General features: G+C 43.8%; 1 protein-coding gene, 1 non-coding gene and 1 pseudogene across 2 annotated transcripts; 1 reads left to right on the top strand and 2 right to left on the bottom strand.

Moving 5' to 3' along the window:
- Nucleotides 1-25: 25 nt before the first annotated feature.
- On the bottom strand, nucleotides 26-1,941 carry ENHO (energy homeostasis associated). The gene is made up of 2 exons (XM_077147888.1): nucleotides 1,811-1,941; nucleotides 26-861 (listed from the first exon to the last, which is right to left on the bottom strand). The coding sequence occupies exon 2, from the start codon at nucleotides 698-700 to the stop codon at nucleotides 470-472; it is 231 nt and encodes a 76-aa protein (XP_077004003.1). The 5' UTR covers nucleotides 701-861; nucleotides 1,811-1,941; the 3' UTR covers nucleotides 26-469.
- An 8,814-nt stretch (nucleotides 1,942-10,755) lies between these two features.
- TRNAS-GCU (transfer RNA serine (anticodon GCU)) lies at nucleotides 10,756-10,826 on the top strand. Its single transcript has one exon. It is a non-coding gene; the product is annotated as a tRNA-Ser (tRNA).
- A 2,311-nt stretch (nucleotides 10,827-13,137) lies between these two features.
- LOC143673406 (trifunctional enzyme subunit alpha, mitochondrial pseudogene) lies at nucleotides 13,138-15,851 on the bottom strand (annotated as a pseudogene).
- Nucleotides 15,852-16,732: the final 881 nt, after the last annotated feature.

Raw genomic sequence — 16,732 nt, 5'->3', positions numbered from 1 at the left:
ATCTTGCTATCGTAGGGCCCTCAGGAAGAGGAAAAAAAATCTCAGGATAGAGCCATAGTTCCATTTATTATCCAGCTAATAGCAGGAGGACCAGAGAAAGGGCCCAACCTGGACTCCCTCCCATTATTGGGAAATAGGTTCCAGTTTACTTCCCCGACCTAGAGGGCCTACAGGCGCTTAGCCTAGGGAGAAGGTAGATCCAACCCCTGGCCCTTGGGATGAAGCAGAGTCCAGATGGTCCTGGCCCTAGCACCAACTCACAGATTCCCACCCCAGACCCGAATCCCTAGGGCCACCAAAGCCCTTCTTCGAGCCAGGCTGGCTAGATTCTGTGTTGCCGGGTGCAGCTCCAGGCAGGCAGACTGGACTCTGAGTTCTGGACCACAGGCCGGCTGGACTCTCGGATCCTGATTCCAGGCTCTGAGTGGAGTGGATTTAGGTCTCAGGCTCCAGGTTAGGCCAGGGGCCTTCAGGGTTGTAGCAGGTAGCTGCCTTCATGGCTGGGCTTCTGGGGCGGGGGTGCCTTCTCAGGACAGGGGCCGGGGCTGGAGTTGGGACTGGAGTTGGAGAGGGAGTCGATGTCGGCAGAGCGGGAGTGGCAGGCCCAGCACAGAATGACCCAGAGCAATAGCAGCAAGAAGCCTACAAGGCCGTTGCAGACAATGGCGATGAGGGCCCCCTGAGAGATGGCTGCCCCCATGACAGGCAGCACCCTCAGATGAGCACACACAGTGGGACTGCCTCAATGGCAAGGCCCATGCCGAGGCAGAACTCTGCTTTGGTCAGCCTTCCAAAGATGCTGTCCTCTTCTCACACTCAATGATTCCTGGGCAGTAGAGATGTCCTCATGCAGTCCTGAGCCTGTTGGGGAGGAGGGGATGAGGGAGGGCAGGGGGTTGTTGGGTACAGAGCAAAGGAAAGGGTGATGAGGAGGGAAGGGGGAGATGAGGCCTATGAGGAGGGGTGAGAGAGCCTCCCCCTCCCACATCTCTGGCCTCCCAGGCAGAGGGCCTTGGGTCACAGCAAGCCAAATAGCCCCCCAGAGTCAACACCCTCATCCTCAAGCCCGGCCCAGGGTATCTGGGGTGGGAGGTTAGTGCTGTGGGGAGCTGGAGCTGTCAGCCTGTATCTCATTCTCCTTGGAACTTCCAGCCCTCAAAAGCACTCTGTGGGTGGGTGGAACTGCGGGAACCCAAGGCCACAGAGGATGGGGATTGTGACCAGCATCTGTGTGGCCTGGGCACCTCCCCCTCTCAGGACTCCAGCCAGCGAGCCCAGGGGACCTCCAGAAGCGCCAGCTCACACAGAGGGAACTTTGTGGAGGCCCTGGCAGGCATGTGTGGATTCTATGTGTCCAAGGCTGTGTACCTGGGTGTGCCTTTCCGTGGGACTGTCTCTTCAGGTCAGGTGCATGTGTCTGGGTGTCTGGCTGTCTTACTCTGTCTCTCCATTCCTTCGCCTAGACGTGTGCCTCTGCCCCTGTATCTCCACCTCTGCGTTTGTGTGTGGCTATTTCTCTGTGTAGCTCTCCTTATATCTGCTTCTGTGTCTTAGTGTCTGAGTGTGTCTCTCTGTGTCTCGTTTCTCTCCGACTCTGTCTCTAGTCTTTCTTCCCGCCTGGGTGTTCTTCCGTCCCCATGGATCTCTCTCCCTCTCTGAAGGGTCTCTCTGTCTCTGTGGTTCTGTGCGTCTCGTGTGTGTCTCTGTCTTTGTGTCTGTCTCGCTTTCTCCCCGTCTGTGTGTCTCTCTGTCTCTTTATCTCGGTCTCTGGATCTCGCCCCCGTGCCCGTGGGGCGAGAGCCCCCCTTACCTGAATTGAGCCTGGCGCGCGCCCCTGGAGGGTCCAGGGCAGCGGGATGCTGGGCACCGACTGGAGCTCTGGAGCCTGCGAGGCGGCGGGGGGCGGGCAGGGGCGACGTCCCCTCCTCCGTCCCTCCCCCTCGGCCGCGCAGCCTCCGCCGGCCGCTCCCGCCGCGGCGCGACCGGGGCGGCCTCTGCCGCTGGCGGTCTGCGGCGAGCTGGCACCTCCTCCCCCTGGGGCGGCGCCTTCTCCACAGCCGCTCGCTAGCTCGGCGGTGCCGGGGCGGCGGTCGCAGCTGCGGGAGGCTCGGCTAGGCTCGGCTGCGTTCGGCCTGGATCGGCTGAGCTCGGTTACGCTCGGCCGAGCTCGGCAGGCAGCAAAAACAGCGGAGAGCCCCGCCTCCTGAGGAGCCTCCAGCCGGCGGCCTGTCGGGGGCGGGGTCACAACCATACTGCTGCTGCCGTCCAATTGGCTGACCTCGCCCGGCTTCTGCGCCATTGGTCTTTTTCTGGGGAGGTGACTGGTCCGCCCCTTGCAAGGGGCGGGGGCGAGAGCCAGAGGAGGGTTGTAGAGATCGCTCTGTCTTGATGGATCTCTGGGTGAAGGCTTACCTACCTGCAAGGATTTCTCGCACTTTGCACACCTGGAAGAGCTGCACACCCACCATCCGAGAAAGGCCTCTGCACCCTCGCATCTGAGAAGGCCGTCCCTCCGTATCTGGGAAAGGTCTCTGTCTTCGACATTCGGACATACCACACCAGGGAGGAGACCGAACCTCCTCATCTTGGAAGCCCCCTGTACTCCTGCATGTCCCACACCCACCCGGGAGTGTACTATGTACCCCCACTCTGGAGTGTTTGTAGCTAGCTGCACATTTCCTGGCTCCATGAGGTGTGAGTCTTTGGTAACACAAATTCTTTGGACACATTTACCGAATTCCCATCTAGTGCAACTGGTCAAGCTAGCTTGGGCTTTGCTGTACGGTGGACGGGTCTGGGATAGAGAGGAGTGGGGTACCCAGAGGGATGGTTCAGTCCTGGCTGGAATAGGACCAGGCATGGGGGAGGACCTGATCCTCTCCATCCTAGAAGCTCTTCCAAAAAGATCAGTTTGGGCAGGAGTATAGTCAGGGAGATCTTTCTTTCCCTAACATTTACATGCCAGTGATCCCTAGGTGTTCTGTTCTGAGCTCTTTTTTCATCCCACTCTACATTTTCTCCAAGAATGATCACAACTCTGAGGCTATACCATCAGGACACCCAGTGCTCCCAAATCCAGCCTTAATTTCTCTCTGGAATTCGACTCATATAGCCTAGTACCTATCAGAATCAGGGTGGTATTGATTCCTGGTTCTGCCAGTTACTAGTTTAGTGACCTTGGGCAAATTGCTTAATCCCTCTTAGCTTCAGTTTCCTCATCTGCGAAATGGTTACAGTAATATGATCTTTGGGTTATTATTCACTAATTCATTTATACCAGACCAACAACATCTCAGCAAATGCCAGCTGACACACCCACAGGATCATGTGGCTAATGCACCCTCCCCCCAATGCCATGAAATTCACGTAAGACCCCTTTTAATCCAGATGCTATCTTAAAAAGGAGAAAGGGAAGAGTAAAATAATCTAAAAGACTGAGTCATCCAATGCTACTGAATTACTTAGAGACTGTCTAAAATAAATTATTGGATCCTACTGAGTTTACCAGAGTGGATTAAATTTAGTTTTTCCTCCCTGTTACCCAGCAGGATGAAGGCATTGTGAGAAAGAGCACATCAGTTATAGGAAACAAAGGAGACATATCGTTGCACATCTAAGCGTGATGTGAATGGATTTGTGACCCAGCTATAGGGGTTCAGATTTTATTCTGAAAACAGTGGGGAGCCACTGAAGAATTTTCAGCAAAGGAATAATGTGATCATATTCAGGCATTAGAAGGATGATTCGGACTGCTGAGTCGAAGAGAGGTTAAAGGCATTTGAGTGTGAAGACAAGGAGTTGTGACAAGAGAATGAAATAATGCAGGGAGATAGGAGGAGAGAGAACAAGAGAGCAATGAGGATACTTGAAGGCTTCAATTGGCAAGTCTTAGAGACCTATAGAATATGGAGGGTAAGAGGGAGGATAAGCCTGAAATAACTCCCAGGTAGGTGACTAGGAATACTGTGGTGATATTTTCTTTATTTCTCTTTTTTTCCTTTTAAATTTTATTGTGATGTAACGTAAAATTTTCCATTTTAACTATTTTTAATTGTACAATTCAGTAGCATTAATTATATCTACAATGTTCTGCTGCCTTGAAAACCATCCCTCACCAAAGCGTTTTCATCACCCAAAACAGGAATTCTCTACCCATTAAGCAATAACTCCCCGTTCCTTCTCCCCAGTTCCATGGTAACCTCTAGTTTACTTCCCATTTCTATGGATTTGCTTATTCTAGGTATTTCATATGAGTGGAATCATGCAATATTTGTCCTTCTGTGTTTGGCTTAGTTCCCTTAAAATGTTTTCAAGTTAAAAACAAGTTTTTAGAGTATTATCCATGTTGTAGTGTGTATCAGAACTTCATTCCTTTGCATGGCTGAATAGTATTCTATTGCATGGATATACCACATTTTATTTATTCATTCACCTGCTGATGGACACTTGCTTTTTTCCACCTTTTGGCTATTATGAATGATGTTAATAAATGTGAAGTAGTATATCATTATGGTTTTTATTTGCATTATCCTGATGACTAGTGATGTTTGTCATCTTTTCATATGGTTATTGGACATTTGTATCTCTTTGAAGGAATGTCTATTCAAGTCCTTGCCCATTTTAAAATTGGATTGTTTGCCTTTTTGTTGTTGAGCTGTAGGAGTTCTTTTTATATTCTGGATAGTAAACCTTTATCAGATGATATATGATTTACACATATTTTCTTTCCTTCTGCAGGTTGTCTTTTCACTTTCTTGATAATGTCCTTTGATACATAAAGGTTTCTAATTTTGATAAAGACCGATTTCTCTATCTTTCTTTTGTTGCTCATGCTTTTGGTGTCATATCTAAGAATCCATTACCAAATGCAGGAACCTGAAGATTTTCCCCTATGTTTTCTTCTAAGAGTTTTATGTTTAAGTCATTGATCCATTTTGAGTTAATTTTTGTATATGGTGTGAGATATAAATCCAGTTTCATTCTTTCGCATGTGGCTATCCAGTTTTTCAACATTTTTTTTCATGCATGTTGTTTTTGTTTGCTAAAGCTGCTAGAATGCATCATACTAGAAATGGGCTGGCTTTTTCAATGGGGGGTTATTAGGTTACAAATTTACAGTTCTAAGGCCATGAAAATGTCCAAATTAAGGCATCAACAAGAGGATACCTTCTCTGAGAAAAGGCTGATTGCACCTAGGGTTCCCTTGTTACATGGGAAGGCAAATGGCATATCTGCTGGTCCTTCTCTCCTGGGTTGGTTTCAATGGCTCTTTGTTTCCTCCAGAGGCTTTTCTCTGGATTTCTTCTCTGAAAATTCACTCTTTTTCATCTGTTTTTTTATCCTCTCATAAAGGACTCCAGCAAGGGGATTAAGACCCACCTTGAATGGGCTGGGTCACATCTCCATGGAAACAACTTCAAAAGTTCCCACCCAACAACAGGTCTGCCTCCACGGGGATGGATTAAGAAAACATGGCCTTTTATGGAGTACACGATAGCTTCAAACCAGCACACTTCACCCAGTGGAACCCCAAAAGACATTTTCTTTCCATATAAAAAATACATTCGTTCCATCGTAATATCACAAAAGCTTAAATCATTTCAGTAACAATAAATAAGTGCAAAGTCGTAAAATCACTTACAGGTGTGGTCTATCCTAAGGCAAAATTCTCCAGCTGGGAACCTATGCAACTTAGAACAAGGTATCTGCTTCTAATACACAAAGGAAAGACTGTCATAGGATAAACATTACCATTGCTGTAGGGATAAATAGAAAGGAAAGCAGGGGTCAAAGGTCCCAAACAGTTCCGAAAACCCGCAGAGCAAATTTCATTAGATTTCAAAGTCTGAGAGTCATCTCCAGAAACATATTTTATCCTCAGGGCTTGAGAGAGTGGCAGTCCCACCCTTTCTAAGGGCTTACACAGCAAACCTGTGCTGTCCAAACACTGGGGTGAGGGCTCCAACATCTCCAAACACTGGGGAGACCACCTTGGCCCCACCCTTTTCAAGCGTCTGGGTGGTAGCTGAACTCTCTGCCATCTCTGGGGCACACACTCAACCCCTTTAGAAAAGTGGGGTGGTGGCCAGGCTCTCCTCAATCCTCAGGGAATGGGTTCCGTCCTCTCTGAGGCCTGAGGCAGCAGAATTCTCCCTGAACAGCAGGGCAGCTAAGTTCCCCTCAATTCCCCAGGTATCTGAGAGCCCTGGGGTGGTAACACTCTTCCTGAATCATGGGGCAGAAGGCCTACCCTCTGCAAACTCACCCTTTCCATATGTATGGGTGGGTCTGCTCTCCTGGACCGAAATTTTTTGGCTCCAGACTTTAGCTTCCATGGTTCTACCTTTGAAGTCACTTTTCCTTTAACCTGCCCCTTTTCTGTCCCATTTAGTCCAGACTGGCAGTAATTCTGTTTATACAGATCCTACAATGGACATGTCAGTTTCCATGCAGCAAACAGGGGTCTCAGACATCAGACAATAGGATACAAATCCTTTCTGAATAACTTCATTTGCAATCCTGACTCCCACTAACATGTTTGACTGGTTCTTCTATGTTTGGTGAAATCTTCACATGGGGCACTATTTTCTGGGGTCTCACTTTCTGGAAGCTCAGAATTTTCCAGACCATCAATTTTTGGTTTCTTAGTACCCAAGAGTTCATTTTTCAGCTTATCCCTTACCTCTCACATCTTACTATAAGCTGCAAGGAGAAGCCAGGCTGCATTTTCCACATTTAGTTTGGAAATTTCCTCGGCTAGATTCCCAGCTGATTACTTTCAAATTTGCATTCTATCCTACATCAGGACTTAATTTTGCCAAATTCTCTGCCACTTTAAAACAAGGATCACCTTCCTTTCAGTTTGCATTAATATATTCATCATTTCTTTCTAAGTTCTCATTGGAAGGAAACTTATTCCTGCAAAGGAGAAATTAAGCCTACTTATAGTTATGCTTAAAAGTCACCTCAGAGAACCTCTTTTGTTACTCAGATGTGGCCTCTCTCTTGAAGCCAACTAACTCAGCAGGTAAGCTCTGCCCTCCCCTTTATGTGGGAACTGACTCCCAGGGTTGTAAATCTCCCTGGTAACATGGGACATGATCCCAGGGATGCCTGGCCCTGGCGTCATGGGATTAAGAAAGGCTTCTTGACCAAAAATGGGAAGATAAATGAAACAAAATAATGTTTCAGTGGCTGAGAGATTTCAAATAGAGTCAAGAGGGCCTTCTGGCATTATATAAATATCCCTTTTTAGTTTTTAGTGGATTAGAATAGCTATAAGGAAATACCTGAAACTGTTGAACTGTATTCCAGTAGCCTTGACTCTTGAAGATAATTGTACAACTACATAGCTTTTGTAGTGTGACCATGTGATTGTGAAAACCTTGGGGGTAACACTCCCTTTATCCAGTGTATGGACAGATGTGTAAAAAAATAAAGACAAAAATAATAAATAATGTGGAGGGATAAGGGTCATGAATGTTTTGGGTGTTCTTTTTCATTTTTGTATGTATTTTTTTGAGTAATGAAAATGTTCAAAAATTGATTGTGGTCATGAATGCATAATTATATGATGATACTGTGAACCATCGATTGTACAGTTTGGGTGATTATATGGTATGTGAATATATTTCAATTAAATTGCATTTTAAAAAAATCTGAAGAAAAAAGATGAGAGAACATGGTCTTTTATGGGGTATATAACAACTTCAAACCAGCCCACATTTCTTTATTTTATTACTCATCCACCCATACACTGGATAAAGGGGGTGCCAGTTACAAGATTTTTACCATCACTCGATCACAAGATGAAGGCTATATAGTTTGTATTAGCTTTTCAAAAGGTAATTTAATAAGTTACAAGTTCACAGTTCTAACGCCCTGAAAATGTCCAAATTAAGACAACAATAAGAGGTTATCTTCACTCAAGAAAGGCTAATGCTGTCCAGAACACCTCTGTCAGCTGGGAAGGCACGTGGTTGACATCTGCTCATCCTTGCTCCTGGTTCCATTTCTTCCAGCTTCTGATGCCAGTGGTTTCCTCCCTAAGCATCTGTGGGCCTCCCTTAGCTCCCCCAGCACACAACTCTGGGTCTGGCTTGCTTAACATCTCGTGGGAAGGCACATGGCAACATCCACTGGGCTCTGCCCGTTGTCTGGGCATCTGCTCTCTCTGTCAGCACTCCAAGCATCTCCAAACATCCATGTCTATGTCAGCTCTGAAGAAACTGTTCTCTGAGCATCTGTATTTGCTTTTCCAAAATGCTTCCACTTTTAAAAGACTTCAGTGAACTAGTCAAGGCCTACCCTGAATGGGCAGAGTCACATCTCTATCTAATCATAAAGCTACACTCACAATTGGGCATGCTACATCTTCATGGAGGCAAAAGGTCACACCCACAACTGGGAGTGCTACATCTCCAGGAAGATAATCTAATCAAAAAGGTTTCCACCCTACAATATGGAATCAGGATTATAGAACTTTTCTGGGGCACACACACTTTCAAACCTGGTACATAGTTATAGAATCATTATCAAAGATCAAGGCTACTAGAGTACAACCCAAAACTTCAGGTATTTCTGGCTATTCTAATGCACTAGAAACTAAAAAGAAATATCTGTATAATGAGTCAGATGTCATAATTATTTGGTAAATTATAACTTCTCAGTTACATTCCTCCCTCTCATTTGATCATGCTCTCAGTTTTCAGGGATATGTGGGCAATGACCATTCTAACTTCTTCATGCTGAAAAGGGGTGTTGACATGCAGCAGAGGAATGAAACTAGTTTATCTTCTTCGAGAGACTGGTACCTCTGGGTTTCAGGGCTTTTGTGGCATAGGAGCCATCTGGAGACTTTAAGTTTCTGAAAAAAAAAAACTTTATAGGTAAAATCTTTATAGAGTCCTAGATAGAGCTCAGGGTATTCTTTAAGATTTTCAGTAGTACTATGAGTTGGGGGTTGGCATGCTGTGGATATTTGTAATATCTGGCTGAAACTTACATAAAAGTAACCTCCAGAAAAATCTCTCCACTTTATTTGAAATCTCTTAGCCACTGCAACTTTATTTTGTTAAATTTATCTTCCCTCTCTTGGTCAAGGCATTGTCAATCCCACAATACTAGGTCCCTGAGAGTCATCCCCCACATTGCCAGGGAGACCTACACTGCTGGGAGTCACGTCCCATGTAGTGAAGAGGGTAGTGAGTTTATTTGCAGAATTTGGCTTGGAGAGAGAAGTCACATCTGAGCAACAAAAGAGGTTCTCTGTGGGTGACTTTTAGACATAATTATAAGTAGGCTTAACTTTACCATTACAGAAATAAATTTCATAAGGACAAGCCTCAAGATCTAGGGCTTGGCTTATTAAATTGGGAGTCCTTAATATTTGAAAGGATATCAGGAATTCCCTAGTTGGGGATTTTTAAAATTTTTTTTATTAATTTTTAATTTTTAAAAAAATGTGACAAGAAAGAAACACATTCTTAACATATGATCATTCCATTCTACATATATAATCAGTAATTCACAATATCATCACATAGTTGCATATTCATTATCATGATCATTTCTTAGAACATTTGCATCAATTCAGAAAAAGATAAAAAGACAACAGAAAAAGAAATAAAACGAAAACAGAAAAAAAAAATTATACATACCACACCCCTTACCCCTCCCTTTCATTGATCACTAGCATTTCAAACTAAGTTTATTTTGACATTTGTTCCTCCTATTATTTATTTTTATTCCGTATGTTCTACTCGTCTGTTGACAAGGTTGATAAAAGGAGCATCAGACACAAGGTTTTCACAATCACACAGTGTGTATCTACTTAATGTGTAAGAATAACCTCCAGGATAACCACTGGACTCCGTTTGGAATCTCTCAGCCATTGACACTTTGTCTCATTTCACTCTTCCCTCTTTTGGTCAAGAAGGTTTTCTCAATCTCTTGATGTTGAGTCTCAGCTCATTCTAGGTTTTTTCTCAATCCCTTAATGCTGAGTCTCAGCTCATTCTATGATTTCTGTCCCATGTCGCCTGGAAGGTCCACACCCCTGGGAGTCATGTCCCATGTAGACAGGGGGAGGGTGGTGAGTTTGCTTGTTGTGTTGGCTGGAGAGAGGGGCCACATCTGAGCAACAAAAGAGGTTCTCTTGGGGGTGACTCTTAGGCCTAATTTTAAGTAGGCTTGACCTATCCTTTGTGGGGTTAAGTTTCATATGAACAAATCCCAAGACTGGGGGCTCAGCCTGTAGCTTTGGTTGTCCACACTGCTTGTGAGAATATCAAGCATTCAACTTGGGGAGGTTGAGTTTTCCCCCGTTCTCACCATTCCCTGAAGGGGACTTTGCAAATACGTTTTTATTCACTGATCAGATCACTCTGGGATTTATCGGGGCATCATGTTGGACAAACCAATAAAATCTCATGTCCTATTCAAGGTTCCATGTACTTATGGTGTTCAGTTAAGCTATCTACATGTTATATTAGGAAATGCCCTAGTCAAAATATAAATTTTATACCAAATAAACATTTTTTGCTTTAGTCTCACACATAACTTGAAATTTTAAAATATTAATTACCATCTATTTTCAGCCCAGGTGGGGAATTTTAATTGTCCCACATTTTTTTCTCCAGTCCCTTAAGGGACTTTGCAAATACTTTTTATCTTCTCAGCACCATTTTTTAAAGAGACTATTCTTTCCACTTTGAATGGACTTGGCACTCTTGTGAAAATAAATTGGCCAGGGGTGCATGGGTAATTCAGTGCTAGAATGCCTGCCTGCTATGCGGGAGACCAGGGTTCAATTCCCAGCCCATGCACCCCCCACCCCAAATAATCAATTGGCCATAGATGTGAGGGTTTATCCCTGAGCTCTAAATTCCATTGGTCTATGCGTTTATCCTTATGCCAGTACCACACTTTTTTTTAAATTTCTGTAACTTTGTAGTATGTTTTGAAATCAGAAAGTGTGAGTCCTTCAACTTTGTTCTTTTTCAAGATGGTTTTGGCTATTTTGGTCCCCTTTTAATTCCACATGAATGTGAAGATTGGCTTTTCCATTTTTGTAAAAAATGGCTGCTGGAATTTTGATCAGCATTGCTTTGAATCTGCAGATCACTTTGGGTAGTATTGACCTTTTAACAATATTAAGTTTTCCAATTCATGGACATAGGATGTCTTTTCATTTATTTAGATCTTTAATTTCTTACAGCAATATTTTGTAGTTTTCAGTGTACAAGTCTTTCACATTTGTTTAAACTTATTCCTAGATATTTTATTCTTTTAGATGCTAGTATGAACGGAACTCTTTTATTGATATCCATTTTGGGTTGCTCACAGCCGATGTATAGAAACACAACTGATTTTTTGTCTGATCTTGCACTTTGCAACTTTGCTGAAAGCTCTAGTAGCTTTCTTGTGGGTTCTTTCAGGCCATTCAACTGTGGCCAAGGATCTGAGGAGCAAATTAACCATGAAAATCCTGTGAATATGTTGTGTGGAGGGAAGCCTCCAGGAGAAGAGGGATCCTGAATAAGCCCATTGGGAGGTGTTCACTACAATTCAGTCCTTGTTTGCCCAACACACACACATAATTTTCCTATATATGTGAATCCAAGAGAGTCCTCATCTATACAATCCAACCATCCACTATACATCTGCCAATTAATTCACCTTCTATCCAATGGTGGACAGCTCAATGACATACCCAGCTACTGCTTCTTGGGGTATAAGACCACTGTTCTTCAAAAACAGGTTCTCTTCGTTATAGGTAATATCCCTTCAGGCTCTAGTTAATTTTGTGAATATGGCTTTTAATAATCCCACTACTTTTGTTTGAACTGCCTTTGAACTACCTTTAAGCTACTCCCCTCCCCCAAATTCCTGATGTAGTCATGGAAGAAATAGAGAATAAAATAAAGTAAATTTAAAGAACTATACATTGATCATTAGTCCAGAGTATCATCTGTATTTTTTGGTGGTGAATAATAAAGTAAATGATGAGACTAGAAAATCTGACAGGCATCTGTTTGTTGACTCACTTTCTCAGCTATGGAGTTCCTTGGTCGCATTTTGCCCACATGGATGAGATCCCTCATCCAGCATTCTGAGAGCGCCTTAGTGGAGGATTTCCTGTGGGGCACTGTGCTGATTAGCACTGCACTTTCTGGTGGTATTTGAGGATTATCCTAGGATTGAGCCATCATAATTTCTGCTTTTATGAGAACTAGGCATGTTTTTTCCCCCTAAATGATATAAGTCTCTTAAAACCATAATCAACTCCGTGTCAATTTCATTTGGAGGAATTCCAGTTGCTAATAACATATTTCATTGATTCCAAGGCACATTTTTTTTCTAATTTAAACAACTCTGAAGTCAGATTGTGTCTCACAATTAATGGCATGTAAATTTTTGTTTTAGCATCTTTTTTTCCTTGTAGTTTGTAAAATAACTTTTATAATCAAGGGAGTTTTAGATTTATTAAATATAATAATTTTATTGGTTGGGGCTCTTTTTCATAAATAGTAGTTAATAGTTAATAGTTCTGGATAGTGAAAGCAGAAAAGGGATTTATGAAAGATATTTATTAAGCTTCAAATTATTAGGAGAGCTAGAAACATGGGCTTAGGGCTAAGCTTCTAGGAACAACATAACATCCCAACCACACCATACAACGCAATGAGGAGAACACAACCATTTCTACTCCAAATATTAAGTAACAGCAGCATAATCTGATGGCCACTTTTAATGTAACAAGCTCTGAGGAACTTCTGTGGTAGGAACTCAATATTGTAACCACTGGGAGTCACTGCTGCCGCCACTGCCACTCCTCAAAGCTGGAAACTTATGTCACTACCACCACGCAGAAGTTGAAACTCTATATCCAATCTGTTTCTTTCCTACATCAGTTGAGATGAGCTAGGTAACGCAGTAGTAATAAACAACCCCCAAATCATACTGACTTAAAACAGTAAAGATGTATTTCTTGCTCATGCTACAATTCCACCATGAGTCCTTGGGGGTGGGGAGAAGGGGTCTTGTTCACAGTAGCAACTCAGAAATCCACGCTGTTGGAGATGCCGCTGTCTTATGATGCCACCTTCTTTTTTTTTTTTTTTTTTTTTTTGGAGAGGCTGATAAAGAGTTTGGTTTTATTGTTACTCTGTGTTTGGCTAGGTGTGGAATTGCCCTCACCACCACTGGCCTCCTGGGAAGGAACAGGTAGCAAAGATGGCCCCAGAGATGCTGCCAACTTGGACCCTGGGGCTCATACAACCATGAGCACAGCAGATTCCACCTTCCAAGATGAAGTACAAAATCTAATTCACAGTCAGACTTCACAAGGAGGGAGAGATGGTCACAGCTAAAGGCACTCTAGTCAAGGAGCAAATCTGATGCCAAAGTTTGTTTTCCTTCTGGTTACTCAGGGATATCTAGACACCCCTTGGATGGAGACCCAGCACTGCCTGTAGCTGAGGGTTAGTGCACTTACTAAGCAAGGCACGAGGCCTGCTCACAGATAAAACTTTTTAGGGCTATTAGCGTGCTCGATCAGCATCTGGCATGGAGTGAACTGGTTCCCATAGGCAGCTTCATACTTTCTGAGCCGGTCCACAATCTTCTGAGCACCATACAAATCCACAAAGCGGAAGGGCCCTCCAAGACAAGGGGGGAAGCCAAGCCCAAAGACTGCTCCAATGTCTCCTTCTGCAGGCGTAGCCAAGATCCCTTCCTGCAGGCACATGACTGCCTCATTCACAAACCTTGTCACCAGGCGGAACTGGATGTCTTCATCTGAGGAGACCTCAGGCTTAGGCAGCACCTTCAGACTTGCCAAAATACCATCCATGTCAGAATTCAAATTCTTATTCTTTGTACCCTCCTGGTAGACGTAAAAGCCCTTTCCAGACTTGCAACCTAGGAAGCCTTTGGATACCATCTGCTGCAGCAGTTCTAGGCTTCCACCTCCAAACCGCTCCCCAAAGGCTTTGCCTAGATCTTCAGCTACATGTTTAGCTACGTCCACACCAACTTCATCCACCAGTGTGGCAGCACCCACAGGAAACCCAAAGCTTGTGGTGAGCAAATCCAGTTTCTTGGGGTCAACTCCTTCCTGGAGAATCTGGATGACTTCAGACATCATGGGGGCAAGACATCTGGTGGTATAGAAGCCAGGTGCATCCTTAACCACAATGATGACCTTCCCCTGCTTAAGACCAACCACTACAGCTGAAGCAGTTGTGTCCTTAGAGGTCTTTTCAGTTGTGATAATCTCCAACAGCTGCATCTTGTCCACAGGAGAGAAGTAGTGCTTGCCAATCACCTTCTCAGGTCTTTTGCTGTCAGCAGGAATTTCTCTGATTGGGAGAGCAGATGTGTTACTGGCAAAGACACAGTGATCTGGAATCACCGCTTCTACCTCCTTTAGCACTCTGTGTTTGAGGTTAAGGTCCTCAAACACAACTTCAATCACCATGTCTGCCTTTTCAAAACCCTGGTAATCGAGCTGCCCAGTCAAGTTGCTGAAAATGGAGTCCCTTTCAAATGATGTCAGTGCTTTCTTCTTTACCTTTTCATTCAATCCTTTGAACACTTGTTGCTGTCCTCGGCCTAGCCCGGCTAGTGTAGTATCTTTAATTATAGTCTTTAACCCCTTATCCATGGAGACTTGGGCAATGCCGGCTCCCATCAGCCCTGCACCAACAATAGCTAGATGTTTAACATCCTTCTGAGGAGCTCCAAATTTACTCTTCTTGCACAGGACCTGGCCATGGTAAAGTCCCACCAAGGCCTTTGATTCTTTGGTCATTGCAAGCTGTCCAAATTGCTGAGATTCAGAGAGATAGCCAGCTTCCTTTCCTTGCTCAATTCCAGTCTTTACCACATCAGTTATCTTCAGAGGTGCAGGATAAAGGCCTTTGGTCTGCTTTTGTACTTTTTCTTCCACCTTCTTGTAAATCTGTTGCCTGATAAATGGAATAGTCATCGCATACGATGTCAGTTTTTCTACCAGTCCCTTGTGTCTCTTGGAAGAAATCTTCTTATCAGCTAGTTCTTTGGCAAAAATAACTGCAACTTCTTCTAAGTATTCAATTGTCCGTTCCTCTGGAGGTTTTACTCCTGGTCCCAAGGGTTCCACCAATTGGTCAACAAGCCCCATTTTCTTTGCTCTGTCTGCACGAATATTTCTACCAGTCAGCATCATGTCAAAAGCAGCAGGCACACCCACCATTTTGGGGAGCCTTTGTGTACCTCCTGCTCCTGGTAATATCCCCAGCAGAACTTCAGGAGCACCTAATACTGTTTTTCTATCTTTTGTTGCTATTCTGTATTGGCAAGAAATGGCAAGCTCAAGTCCTCCTCCCAAGCAAGATCCACTGATGGCAGCCACAATAGGCTTTGAGGATTTCTCAAGTTTCTCAAACATTTTCTGTCCTTCTTGTGATATCTGTGTTACTTCTTGAGGGGTCTTGCAAGCGGTTAACATGTTGATATCAGCCCCTGCAATAAAGCAGCCTGGCTTTGATGAGATAAGGGCAGGCTTCTGATTTGATCACTAGCCCAGATTTCATTCATTACTTCTATGAACTCTGACTGCAGTTCTTTATTCAGGGTATTTACCTTTGAATTGGGTGAGTTAATTCGTACAACCGCCACATCCCCTTTGACTCCATAGTTAATATGGGTTCTGGCCATCAAAGGAGGGGCTCTTGTAAAGTTGTGGCAAAAATAGGACTCCTGGGGAGCAAGAGTCCTAGAGGAAGTGAAGCGGCTGAGGCTGCCAATTGCCCGGGACGCCACCATCTTGCACGGAAAAGGATGAAAGTAGAAGGCGCTTCCAGCGGGGGCCTGATGCCACCTTCTTGACATGAGCCTTCAGGGTTTGCTTGACAGGAGAAGAGAGTGAGGAAAAACACACACTGACTGTTAAATGCTTCTGCTCACATTGCATTTGACCCAAACAAGTCTCATGGCTACACCTAACGTGAAGGGACAAGGGAAGTACAATCCTTTTGGTGCCCAGAAGTAGAGGAGAACCAGAAATATTGATGAGCTTTGGTAATGTTTCCCTCACTCATGTTCCTCAGTTCCCAACTGAAGTCTCACTTGCGTGAAGTATCATGCCTATAAGCAAGCTGCAAGAGAGAGAGCTGGTAATTTAAATTCTGACTGCCATACTGAGAAGGTCAGATTTTTTTTTTTTTTTTTATTAACGGAAAGAAAAAAAAATTAACACAACATTTAGAAATCATACCATTCTACATATGCACTCAGTAATTCTTAACATCATCACATAGATGCATGATCATCGTTTCTTAGTACATTTGCATCGGTTTAGAGGAACTAGCAACACAACAGAAAAAGATATAAAATGTTAATATAGAGAAAAGAAATAAAAGTAGTAATAATAGTAAAAAAAAAAAATCCCTATAGCTCAGATGCAGCTTCATTCAGTGTTTTAACATGATTACTTTACAATTAGGTATTATTGTGCTGTCCATTTTTGAGTTTTTGTATCTAGTCCTGTTGCACAGTCTGTATCCCTTCAGCTTCAATTACCCATTATCTTACCCTGTTTCTAACTACTGCTGGACTCTGTTACCAATGACATATTTCAAGTTTATTCTCGAATGTCCGTTCACATCAGTGGGACCATACAGTATTTGTCCTTTAGTTTTTGGCTGGACTCACTCAGCATAATATTCTCTAGGTCCATCCATGTTAT

Source organism: Tamandua tetradactyla, chromosome 2, assembly GCF_023851605.1.
Source record: "Tamandua tetradactyla isolate mTamTet1 chromosome 2, mTamTet1.pri, whole genome shotgun sequence".
In the NCBI taxonomy this organism is placed as follows: domain Eukaryota; kingdom Metazoa; phylum Chordata; class Mammalia; order Pilosa; family Myrmecophagidae; genus Tamandua; species Tamandua tetradactyla.
The sequence above is the reverse complement of the archived record's forward strand: the minus strand, read 5'-3'. Positions and strand labels throughout refer to the sequence as shown.

What these genes read in the sequence shown, in the direction of transcription:
- ENHO (XM_077147888.1), bottom strand. Translation starts at nt 700, where the DNA reads ATGGGGGCAGCCATCTCTCAGGGGGCCCTCATCGCCATTGTCTGCAAC.